General features: G+C 38.3%; 1 protein-coding gene across 1 annotated transcript in view; it reads left to right on the plus strand.

Annotated features, from left to right (window-relative positions):
• The window catches only part of ANO6 (anoctamin 6), a 194,864-nt gene extending 181,691 nt beyond the window's left edge, over positions 1-13,173 (plus strand). The window contains exons 21-23 of the mRNA XM_019653066.1: positions 3,201-3,403; positions 4,747-4,852; positions 9,913-13,173. Of these exons, the coding sequence (XP_019508611.1) occupies positions 3,201-3,403; positions 4,747-4,852; positions 9,913-10,119 (516 nt within the window). The 3' untranslated portion in view covers positions 10,120-13,173. The remainder of the gene's footprint in view (positions 1-3,200; positions 3,404-4,746; positions 4,853-9,912) is intronic.
• The last annotated feature ends 277 nt before the right edge of the window (positions 13,174-13,450 follow it).

Consider the following 13,450-nt stretch of genomic DNA (forward strand, 5'->3'; position numbering starts at 1 on the left):
TGGACCTGCGTCCCCCTAAAATACTCTTACCCAGGGCTAGTTCCTCTCTCATTTCACTGCCAGTTTCACTCCCAGTTCACAGTCCCCAACAAAAGGATGTCTCAGTTTTAATTTCTCAACCAAGCCACACTCGCCCAGAGTTCCCAGCCTTTCCCACAAGCACCTGTAGACACAGAACAGAATTCTGCAGTGCCTGTGAGTCAGGCTTCCCAGCTGCATGACCTCGGGCCAGGCATTACATTTCAGAGCTTCAGTTTATCATTCGTAAGTGGGACAATTCCCTGGCACATATTTTAAGAATATTATATACCACAAAGGGTGCTTAGAGAATTCAGTAAGTTAACGCATGGAATGCACAGAGCTTGTGCCTTGCGGAATGTTGGCTGGTATTTTATCATCTTCATTACTCATCATTAACAGTGACCCTGAGACTTTGACAGGTGTCTAAACTAGAGGCACAAGAATTGTACGGTGTGTCTCTGTCTGGACCATGGTTACAGTTTTACACAATAAAACAAGTTATCTGGAACCCAGGTGTTACCCTCAAGAACCCTCAATTTATCTGAATTGCATGCTATTCCTCCTTTTTGGAGAAAGTTGCAAATCACACACAAAAACAACTGCTAGGTTATATCAGTTTCCATTCACCCAAACAGCCCACACCTTCCATATCCACTGTGCTGCGAAATGAAGACTGATGTTCAGAAGTATGACAGTAAGGCCTTTCCAGTTCCACAGTCATAAAAGAATGAATCTGTCATGTTCAATATGCTGTATCACACTAAGTAAGGCAGAAACGTGGACTTATGTGCTTTAGGAAAAATTTCAGCAACAAGGTTTGAAACTAAAAGGGTTTTTCTTTGACCTTCAGCTAACCAGAAAATTCAATTGACTCATACTCCCCATTCCTCAAGCATTCTGCTTTGATCGTATTAGGCACCTTCTCCTAGTATCCCAGCCTGGCTCCCCCCACATTAGCACAGATGGAGTCTTGGCAGTATTTCCAGGGCTACTCTATGTGTATGTGTGTGCACACACAGGCGCGTGCTCACACACACACACATACCCCCACACACCCGCTCATTGGTGCTGCTGGTTCTTACCCAAGTACTTTTTTTCTTGTAATTTAGGCATTTTATACTCCCAGGGAAACTGCTTATTAGATCATTGATTAAACTATGGACATTTCTTTTTACCATATTACTAGACTTTGTTACAGCTTTCAAGATGCAGGTTCTGTATGTATCTATAAGAATTAAACATGTATATTATCCCCCCATGTACCTGAGGTGTGCCTCCCTAGTCTAATGTGCGGAGGAAGGAAGGCTAACTTTCCATAATGGGAGAACTTCTAATGGTAGGAAAGAGAAAACAGCCACTGCGGATGAGAATGGACATCAAGCAAGAGTTTGGTATCAAATCAGTCATTTTAAAGCTGCTGGCTCAATAAATAAGCTGAATTGACATTGTCGTATCATGCCAGAGCATCTGCTATTGAAGACCAATTTTAATTTATTTTGATATAAATGGAAAATTGTGTTTGGAACGGCATGGGAAATGAAGCACACGGCATTTATTTGTACTCTTGCAGCGTGTCTCAGAGCAGCTCAGTTCAGGAGGAAAAAGTATCCTGTCAGAAGATAATAGAATTATCTTCCTTGTTGGAATTTTTGTAGCTTCCTAAAGCACATCTGCAGGTGATTCTATAAAAAGCTGTAGTTCAGTTAAATGATAAAATTTTTAATCTATTGAAATCTGGAAAAAAGTAAAATATTCTTGTCTTACACCACCACCACGGGCAGGCAGGCAGACACACACACACACACACACACACACACACACACGTACACACACATATTTCACTTCAGAGGAAATGCAAAAGCTGGCAATGGGGGGAAATTTTGCAATAGAAAAGCCCCTTAGTTGTTTTTCTTGCTTTGCCTGAGATCTTGTTTGTTGGCTTGTGGTCTCATTGTGTCTAAACCATATGTTCAGATAAATACTATTCAGAAGCATGTTGTGGGCCAAACACATGTCTGTTCTTCTGCTTCAGTAAATGACCGAATCATTTAGCTTTGTTTATTCACATAGAATTTGGATTAAAATATATTTTTGTTCTTTCTCCTTCCTTTAAACCAGTTTTGCACATTGGAGAGAGCTTGAAGGCCAAATTAAAGAGTTTTAGAGAAAATTCATGGAACTCATAATAGCTTTACATTCTAATAGATGGCTGCCTGACACAGACCCACGTTTAAGTTTGACCCATATTTATTCCTTTAATCTGGGAACACATGAAACTTTATTATTTGATAATTCATAATGTTCATAACTCTATCCATTAAATCTTTTGGGAGTTTAGAGGCTGAGACACTAGATCTAACAAACCAGACATCATTGCTTGACTGTGTGAATGGAGCAACCCAATATAGTTTCTTTTCTACCAACGTTTTATTAAAATTAATTTAAAAATGATTGCTCTCTAATGAAGCAACGTACATAAGTATATACTGAGTGTTTAAAATAAACCAGATTCTGGGTTGACTTGTCTAAACAAGGCAAGATACTATAGGGGGAAAAAAATATGAATATAAAGGCCATTATTAGTTCAGATCAAGGAAATCATACTTTATGCAGTTTACCTTCTATTTTTAAGAGGCAAGTGATAAAAAAAGCAATTTTGTATTATTTACTCTACAAAGGAATTATATAAAGCCCAGTTATTTTCAGAACACTGACCTTAATAGTACATACACAAAAGGGCCTTCTACATCTAAATCATAAAAGATTTAAATTATATTGAGTAGCACTCCAAGGTCGATTGAATTTTGTTACATTCTAGTTTTTAAAATTATAATTTACATATATTATACGCAGGCAACTCTCGAGTTATTCACAATACCAGAGTCTACAATTATTCTTACTGTACTTAAGAAACATAACAGGCAACTATCAGGCCTTTGCTTTTGAACTGGACATTTCTTAGAATTGAGGACCAAAAGGAAAGCAGCTGTTCAAAGATTTTAGGATATTCACTGTCTGTCTCCATTTGTTATAGATTTAGCTAGGAAACAATTAAGGTTTCTGAATGTTTAATTTGTTTTTAAAATTAATTGATGAAAATGTAATTCTGGCCTGTTCGATAACCAACGCTGTAAAGGCCCCAGATGAACGCCCCGTTTCTTGTTTTCCTCCCAACACAGGCCATGATCATTGCTTTCACATCAGACATGATCCCTCGCCTGGTGTATTACTGGTCCTTCTCCGTCCCTCCCTATGGGGACCACCCCCACTACACCATGGAGGGATACATCAACAACAGCCTCTCCTTCTTCAACATCGCAGACTACAAAAACAGAAGCAAGGGAAACCCATACACTGGGCTTGGGAACCACACCACATGCAGGCAAGTTCTGCTGTGTGTTTAAAAATGCACTTTACCTTTTAAAGGACTTTTATTATCATGTAAAAGTCCTTTCATTGTATGTAGTATTAATGTAATTAAGTGTAATTCTATATGATACCATTCAACTAAATTGCTAGAGACTTCTTTTCCTAGCTTTCTTTTCAATCCAATTTAAAACAGGGTAAGATATAAAAGTCAGTACACACTAGGGTTAGAGCTTTTGAGCCAAACCATAAAGCAAGGTTTAAAGAGGAGAGTTTCAAATGATTAGAATGAGACTGATCCAGGAGGAAAGTCTTGTATCTAAGAAATGAAAAAACTGAGAGCTCCAAAAAGCAAGGTAATTCAGTCACGACTAATGTGTTATTCAAGCACAATCTAACAACACTGAATGATGGCAAACCAGCAGCCGCACTTAAAGGAATGCAAAGACAAGAAATGTGAATACCTCAGCCTAGCCAGCAGCGTTCTCTGACGGTGTTCCAAAGCTCTCTGCATTGATTTTAATGGCTGGTAAAATCGACTGTGGACAGTGCACATCAACTAAATTACTGATTGATGAAGTTTGTTGACTATATCGTTCATTGAGTTTTTTGTTCAATCAGTGTCTTAAACCTACAGGAGGCTTTAAAATTCATTTAGTTTAACTCCTCAAAGCCTTCTGATTCCAATTCTCAACAGCACAACTAAGAAACCAGAAATAAGCCCCAAGTAAATGTTTCAAAGTTACACATAGTAGAGCCTCTTCAGAGTCCCACATTGAATCTGCTTACTTTTATTTTACTTTACATAATTCAAAAGAGTAATTAAACTCTCCTAGGTCTAATAGGTTACAGGCAGAAAATTAGAGATAGACTACCTGAGGGAGAAACACTAAACAGCAGTAGCACGAGACACCTGACAACAGGGAAATTAGTAAGAAAATTATCACAACCATATAGTGCTTTCTATAGGGAGAGATAGCCCCATAGCTGAGTGAACCCTGATGACACCATTTTATAAGTAAATTTATAAGCACGTTTCTGAAAATATGCTAAATTGTTTTAGTTATACACTTGAGGAAGCATGGATAAAACTCTTACCACAATTTTAAGGTACTTTTGTTCTCTTTTTATAGAGATGGAATCTATCATTACCACTGTGTTCCTAGTGTATGTTAAATGAAGTATTGCTGGAATTTTATTTCAGGGTTTTGTTACCAAATTAAACGCTTGGAGAAATTTATATGATGTCCAATTTAAAAGAGCATTGTATTAAATATGACCTCTTTCTAAATGGGCCCTTGTTTACAGTCTATGACCAAAAAGGATAATCTCCTTCATCTGCCTCCATTTTATTTCCAGGTATCGTGATTTCCGGTACCCTCCAGGACACCCACAAGAGTATAAACACAACATCTACTACTGGCATGTAATCGCAGCCAAGCTGGCTTTTATCATTGTCATGGAGGTAGGAGACGTGTATGTACTTTGAAACAGTTAATAAGGCAGTATATTTACAGACCCTTTATTAGCTTTAAGCGTCGCTAACTCTGATTTAAAATGCACAATACATTGTTATCTCTTGCTAATAATTATTTTAGGATATTTATTCATCACATTTGACCTGTGAGTACCCATAAAGCTCTCATTGATTAAATGAAGTTGCTTATTTGCTTTAAAAGTTAAAAGCATGTTGTGTGCTAAGGGGATTCAGTCCTTTTCAATTCAGTATTAACTGAGTGCCTTTGGGAGGGGCCACTGGGCTACATGTTAGGCTGAGAAGGGACTTATTCAAGATGGATCAGATGGGATCTCTGCCCATGAGAAACTTTTATTGCTATAATAGCTTTAGTCATATTATTAAGTATTTTTATTGATTTTCCTAATATGCCTTCTTACAATAGATTTTTTTATGTCCCTAAAATTAACCAGCTTTGAAAAATGATTAAAGGCAGCTATAAATTTGAAATTGAGCTAGCCAGCTTTACTTCTTACACTAAGTGAATAACTGCTACCAACTTCTAAAGCCTTAGAAGGTTCTTGATTGGTGTGGTGAGTTAGGATTACATTTAGCTGCAGGAAACAGGAAACCCATCTGTAGCAGCTTAAACAAATCAGGGTTGATTTTTCTCACATCACGTTCGCTGGAAGTAGGTGATTACTCCTGAATCAATACCAGCTCATTGATAGAAGGACCATATCTCTGAGTTTCTAGGTTTCCTCTCAGTGAGTATCACTTGATGGTTGCAGTGTGAATGCTGCACTTCCAGATAGCATGTTTATGTTCTAGGCAGGGAGGAGGAGAAGGACAATGCTAGCCATATCTGTTCCTGTCAGGAAAGAAAATGCTTTGCCAGAGCAGACTTCCACCTTCACCTCATTGGCTAGAACGATAGCACATGGTTCCTCCTAGCAGCAGATAAGCCTGAGACTATATTTGGTTTCCTCCAAATAAAATCAGAATTTGTTAGCAGGAAAGAAGTGCTATAGGCTACCTTTGGTAACTTTTCTAGTTTTTTTTTTTTTTTTAATAGCTACCAAACACTAACAGAAGAAGAAAATAATGCCTCATTAGCTCACCATTTCAAGTGAATTCCTAAAGTACAGCATCTATTATAGCAGCAAGAGTCTCTAGTTTATATTCAAATCTATTGTTGCCAAAGTGTTTAGAACTTCTGCTTTTGGTGTCGTGGTGGACTAGATACTGTGAGGGCCCATGTCACTACAAAACATTTAGAATCAACTTCAAACATAGTTTCCTTTGCATTTTTGAGTTTACTAGAAGGGAGGAGAGTGGATAAAGCGGGCGGGGGTGGGGTGGTATGTGATTGGCTAAAACAGAGTAGTGAGCACCCCTGAAGTTCAGGAGCGCTCTTACCAGTGCCTCCATCTACAAGCTCAGGGAGACCAAGACTTGGGTCAGGAGTGACGTGGAAAAGCTGAGCATGAGACTCTTGGATTCAGCCAGGGACCCCAAAAGGGGCTACATTTGTCCCAGAGCAGAAGGAAATGCGTATCTTCTCTGGAGAAGTGTCCTCAATGTAGACCCCAGGTTTTTCTCAGATTGGGAAATATGAGAAATATTATATTGAGACATATAATCAAACATGAGCTTACAATCAAAGATCAACAATGACGTTCATGAGTGAGATTCAGCCAGAAAATAAAACAACTGATTTGGACCCTCGATAATGTCAAGAGTTTGAATTATCAGATAAGGAATATAAATTAACTGTCTATAAAAATGAACACACAATGTGATAAATACATAGATGATGTATTACAGAGTTGTACACCTGAAACCTGTATAACTTTACTAACAATTGTCACCCCAATAAACTTGAATTAAAAATATATATATATATATATTTAAATAAATAAATGACAAAACTGAGCAAACAATAAGAAACTATAAAAAATTACAAGGCAATTTTGAAGAATAAATAGAACTTTTAGAAATGAAAATATATAATTATTGAAATGAAAAACTAACATGGGTTAAATAGAAGTTTAGGTAAATCTGGGGAGAATTAGTGAATTGGCAAATAGGTCTGAAAAAATTACCCCTAGCACATCATAGAGAGATAAGAAAATGGAACATATGAAAAAGAAGTTAAGCAGAAGACACAATGAGAAGGACTAACTTTCAAAAAAAAAAATGGTACAATAAAAAAATGGAGGAAAGGTAACATTTGCAGAGTTATTGGCTAAAATTTTTCCAGATTGAGAGACATCTGTTCACAGACCAGAACACACAAAAAAACTAAGCAGAATAGATAAACAAATCCACACTCACATTATAAGGAAAATGCAACACACCAAAGATTTTAAAAGTAACCAAAGACAGATGACTGACAAAGAAAATTACAATTAGAAAGAATACTTTTTAACAGCAACATCGAAATCAGAAGAGACTAGTCTGATATCTTCAAAATGCTAAAGAAGGTTACTGTAAACCTAGAATTATAGCAAAACTTTGAGTAATTGAAAAACCTTTCCGTAATGAAAATACCAGTCCACTTGGTTCTGTAGGACAGTGATACAGACTTTCCAGAACAGATTATTTCAATCTTATACAAACTCCTCCATTGATCACAAAAGGAAAATTCTCTCCTTTAAGATCCTAAAACCAGATGTGAATAGAGAAAGGAAAATTATAAGCTAATCTCATCCATTAGATAGATAGATGCAAAGATCTTTGTAAAATGTGCAGACTGACTCTAGCAATGTATTTTTAAAAGATGACATCATACCACATTGATTTTTATCACAGAAATGCAAGTGTAGTGTAACAGAAAATCCACATATCTATAAATATTACCTACCTCAGAAACAGATGGGGGGGGGGAAACCCTCTTTCCTACAACATCAATTTTTGCCTCTTTACTATGTAATTTCCATCATTCAAATATTCTAATCTCTCTCTCATCTCAAAATATTTCCTACCCTCACATTACCTTACTTATCAGATGCCTTTGACACAGCTGATCACACTCTCCTTGAAATTCTTCCTCACTTGCCTCCTATGGAAACACTTTTTTTTTTTTTTTGCCTTTTCCCTCACCTCCCTAGGCAGTCTCTTAGTTTCTTTGTCAGCCCCTTCCCTCTCTCCTGAATGCTCCTGGGACTCGTTCCTTGGCTGTCTGCTTTGCTCTCTACTCACAGCCTTGAAGACCTGATGCAGTGTGTTGGCTTTAAATGCCATCTATATGCCAATGACTCACAAGTGGCCATCTCTAAAACACCTCTCTTCTGAACTCAGCTCATGAACCCAACTACTTACTTGGCTTTTCTGCTTGGATATCTAACAGATATCTCAGCTATACAGCCCCAAATTCCCGTGTTTGCTTAAATTCACTTTTAATGTTCTCCCTACCCTGCCCTACAGTCAGCCTTCCTGCCCTCAATCATGGCAATTCCATCGCACCAGTTGCTCAACCCAGAATTCTTAGAATCTTCCTTGTTTTCTGTCTTCCCCACTTACCCCACATCCAGTCCTGTTGGCTTTTTCACAGATCTGACAACTTTTTACCAACTCTGTTGCTACCCACAGGTCACAGCCACCATCATTTCTTGCCTAAATTAGGGCAATGGTCTCCTAACTAGGCTTTCTGTTGTCTTCGTTGTCTTCATGTCTCACTCAGTAAATTAAAAGCCACAGTCCTTACAATGGCACACAAGGACACAATCTGGCCACACTCCGTTACCTGTCTGATGCCCCTTGTCTCCTTGCTCACTTCACTCCAGCCTTGCCATTCCTGGACCACGTCCTGCAGGCTTCCACCATATCGACTTTGCACTGGCTATTCCCTTTGCCTAGAACGTCTTCCCTACTGATAACCTACATGGCTAATTCCCTCACCTCCTTTAAAGTCTTTGCTCAATGAGGCACATCCAGACTAATCTATATAAAATCTATTTTAAATCCACTTCCTGCCATAATACAATCATTCTTACTCTGCTTGACTGTTTTCCATAGCTTGTATCCCTTTTGAACACCATGTATAATTTACTTGTTTTAAATTATGTTTATTGCATATTATCTCTATCCCTTTGCTAGGTCAGGAATTTTTGAATACTGAGTGAATAAAAAGGTGTTCAACCTCATTAGTCATCAGAGAAATGCAAAGCAAGACCAACATGAAAGTACCTTTCATAGTCACTGAGTTGGTTAAGGGAAAAAAGTCTGATGATAACAAGTGCTGGTGAGGGTGCAGAGCAGCTGAAACCACCCCTCACTGCTGGGGGGAGTGCAGGCTGGTATAAATGCCTTGGAGAATACGCTGGTACCATCTTATAAAAGTGAACGTTCATGTTACAGAGCATCTCAGCAGTTCCACTCCTAGGAACGCTCTTGAGAAACTCTCACCGATGTGCTTAGAATCCCAGTGCAAGAACATGCCAGCATCATTGTTTCTCATACAAGAACTAGAATAAATTATAGTATATTCAAACAGTGGGATGCTATACGAAAGTGAAAATGAATGGACTACAGTTATGCTCCATAACACTGATAATCTTAAAAAATAGTTTTGAATGAAAAAGCAACTTTCAAACCACTGTATACAAGATCACATTATGAGTTTTATAAAGGCAGCATCAAGGAAGACGAAACAATATGTTATTTGGGGATTTATATATATTTTGTTAAACTGTTTTTTTTCAAAAGTAAAAGAAAATGATATACATATACTTGCACAGATGGAGTGTTTACCTTGGAGGAAGAGGCTCGGGAATGAGATAGGAAGGAACACACACGAAACTACAGCATTGTTAGTGTCATGATGAGTGTTATAGAAATTAGGTATATTCTTTTCTACATATCAAATCATATTCTTGAAATATATAAAGTAACAAAACGTAGCTCCTTGGCAGAGCCACATCATGGCAGGAGAGACTGGATGGACATGACAGATGCCCACCGTTTTGTACTCATACACTGCCATAATGACCAGCAAAAGTAAATGAAAGGAATTCTGTGCCCCTCTATATCTTTGTGGTTGACTGTTTTCTTCTTCTCTCCTTCAGCATATCATCTACTCGGTGAAATTTTTCATTTCATATGCAATTCCAGACGTATCGAAAAGCACGAAGAGCAAGATCAAGAGAGAAAAATACCTAACCCAAAAGCTTCTTCATGAGAATCACCTCAAAGATATGACAAAAAATATGGGGTTCTTAGCTGAGAAGATAGTAGAAGCAGTCGATAACAATTTACGACCAAAATTAGAATAAGAGCTTTATGTTCTGAGAAGCACTTTAAAGAATTTAGCTCTGTCAGAAAATATTATGAATCTCTAATGAGAATGTTTAAGTTCAGTCACTTTGGCAAATATGAGTCTTTGACTATTGCCATTTTCATGTAGATTATTTTTCAGTTTCAGCTAGCGACGCAGGAACTGGAAAATGTAAAACTTAGATCAAGAAGGGCATAAAACTAATCACCTGGAAAACCTAAAATGTTATCTTTTTTGATAAATTGTAATTTCAGTATCACAGAAAAAGTCTCTTAATGTGCTTAAAAAACACCCCTTCTAAAGCAGAATGCACTATTTTTTCCCCTCTGATTACTTTCATTTCTGTTCTCAAACCCATGACCTCTATTTTTAGGTAGCGTTTCATTTCTTCACTTTGCCAGGTTGTTCCAGAGTTATCGTTCCCATACAGTGTCATCATTAAAGACAAGACATGCTACCTTTTGCATGATTAAAAATTGCTAACTCAGAATTCAGTTTGAATGCTGTATTAGGTGGCAAACAGAGTCAAGAATTCATGATATTTAGGTGTATTATCACATCCCTACAGAAAAGGAAACCTCAGTTAACAGGAAATAGTTTCACTCTTAATTTTGTCCTATCTCTCCATCTCAAAGAAATACTCTTAATGGATTGGAATAAAACTTGCAAGATTCTGAAGCGTATTTGTGCTAATGCACAGTGACACCTGGTATCTTCCAGGAGCAGTCCTAGAATTTTCTGTGCCTAATCAATGTTGACTGCTTTGCAACCCTCAAGGGAATGAGATTACAAAAGCTGGGAAAGTTACAGATTCAAATAAAATGGTAACGCCTATTGATCAGGTTAATTAATTTACCTCTTCTAACGAGGTGTAGTTTCTTGAAAAAAATGAAATCAAGTGATTAAAATTACATTTCTATCAACATAATGGTCTGGAAGAGATAAGCCCATCAATTTCCCACCAGTTACCCTTTATTTATTAGCTACAGGAGATACATACAGTATTACAAATCACAAACACCATGGAGAATGGCTCGCTCTACAGCCATTGTGACATGCGGAAGCTGCGTGTGCATAGTTGAGAGAACACCATGTGCCCTAATTGTGAGCCACACCATGTTCCTGTAGGGGAACACCTATCAGCAGGGATTTCGCATGTGCAAAGTGATCAGCATACCTAAGCCTCTGCCCTAGGTAGCTAGCTCCTTGCACCCTTCATTCTATTCCCAGCCCAGTAACTTGTTTGTAATTGCATGTTTGCATCAGGGGAGCATTTGTGGGAAGGAGAAGAGACAGAAGACCCAGATTGTCTCCAATCAAGAAAGGAGACTCTGGATTTGATTTGAGCTCCCAGTGACCCTAGGCCAACCAGGCTCTAGAGTAAGAAAAGAAAATGATTTGGTCACAAATGCTGCCATCAGCTGGAGGTAACTCCCTGCTGAACTCCTGCACCCTGCATATCTTGCCCTCTATTTGTTCCACTCTCAGCAGTCTTTACAGCACTTTACTGCCTTCCAAGTGCTACACAGGGCCCGCACCCCTCACCCTTGACTGGTAACAGGGCACTGCTGGGTGCAGGAGAGGGTATCTGGCACTGGGTTCTTGCTAGATGGGCCACCACCCACTGGGACGCTGCTAACCGCCCAGGTGCCATAGAAGCCAAGCCACTCAGAACCCCAGCAGTAAAGGAAAGGAAACGTGTTTAGAGGCTTCTTAAAATAGAGTAGCCTAACTCCAGGTCACAATTCTAAATGCCTGCCATGATTACTAAAAGGAAAAAAACAACAAACAGTATTTATGTTGTATTCATCAAAGAAGTATCTGGACTTTTGAATTGTCTCAATGGATCAGAGAAAACGTTTCAGTGTCTTTCTTGACAATGTTAACGATGTGATCAGAAAGTGCTTCAATCAGTCCACATGAGGTCTGACTGCACAGGAAGTGAGAAATGAATTGCTTCCCAGGGAGGAAACTGTTTCTCATTTCACACAGCCTACCTGGAGGTGCCCCTGTTCCTTTCCCTGCTCACCTGTGATACTGCTCCTGGAAGTGGTGTCACTTCGTCTCGTATTACCTCTCTGACCTGTATGACTATCTCCTAGTATTGGATTTGGCAATTACTCATTGCTTATGGAAGCATAGAAAAGGAAACGTTTTTGCCTTATCTCCTTGTATATAAAACTTTAAAATAATTGTGAATTTATGTTTTCATAAATAATGTTGCATAAATTGCCTTCATGGTCTAAAATGTGCTTCTGTGACATGAGGGAAAAAAACCTCAACCTTTTTAAAGGCAGCAGATGTGATGATGTATGACACTGCCAGTATTCCCCAAACAGCTAAGTTGTAGTGGGGACCTAGGGTCACCCGTGACTTCCACAGTGTTAATGTAAGTCTGGTGCTGACTTGTCGGTGGCGAAGAAAAATGTGGGGCTGTGTCCACGGCAGTCCTGGGCTGGATCTGTTCATGTGCTCAGAGGCAGCACCCCTGGGAAACTGATGGGTGTGGCAGTGGACCTGTGAAGGGAAAATGTGTCCCTCAGCCTGCCCAGTGTTAACCACTAGAGAAGGTTTTGTTCTGTATCCTTTTGTAATGCCTGTGAATTTTAATAAATTGAAGCTTTAGACCAAAACACTCAGGGGATTTTCCTTTAAATGTCCCTCAGATATTTTACTTACATCAGTAGAAAGGGGAGGCTATCATTTTTGGTTGGTAAACTAAAGGCCATATTATAAACTGTCACCAAAGTCTTCTCTTTTAATAGCATATGCATCTTGAATTTCAGAAAACATTAATTCACAATGGCAGGGGGGCAGATTGTGCTCTGTTCTTGAAACACTTCTTGTACCATTTTGTCATGTTTGTATTATATTTTAAGATGTTTGAAAATTTAAAATGTATGAGCCGCCTAACTAAAGTAGAACTGAAATACTCACAATGCTCTTTATACACTGTGGCATACCATGTAAAATTTGTAATGTTTTGTGATTCCTTGCATTTTAATATCCTTTTATAATTATAAGCATTTTAATAAAATCATTTAAAAAACAATACGTGGTCTACTCTATTTAATTCTCTTAATCTTTTTAAGAAAGAGCAAATATATACCTGCTAGTTACCAATTATATATAACTCAGATAACAAATGTTATATAGATTATATCTAAAATTATTTTTTTGCACAGCCTAAGCTTACTTTGAAACATGGTTTTTCTGGATAAAGTTGGGGGTGGGGATTCAGCCAGGGCTGCTGCATACAGTTGTTGGGATTAAGCCCTATAGAGGGCACCAAGCCTGGAGGCCAGGTGGGACCTGAAAACCAGCCCACC

Source organism: Hipposideros armiger, unplaced genomic scaffold (assembly GCF_001890085.2).
Source record: "Hipposideros armiger isolate ML-2016 unplaced genomic scaffold, ASM189008v1 scaffold_194, whole genome shotgun sequence".
Lineage (NCBI taxonomy): Eukaryota > Metazoa > Chordata > Mammalia > Chiroptera > Hipposideridae > Hipposideros > Hipposideros armiger.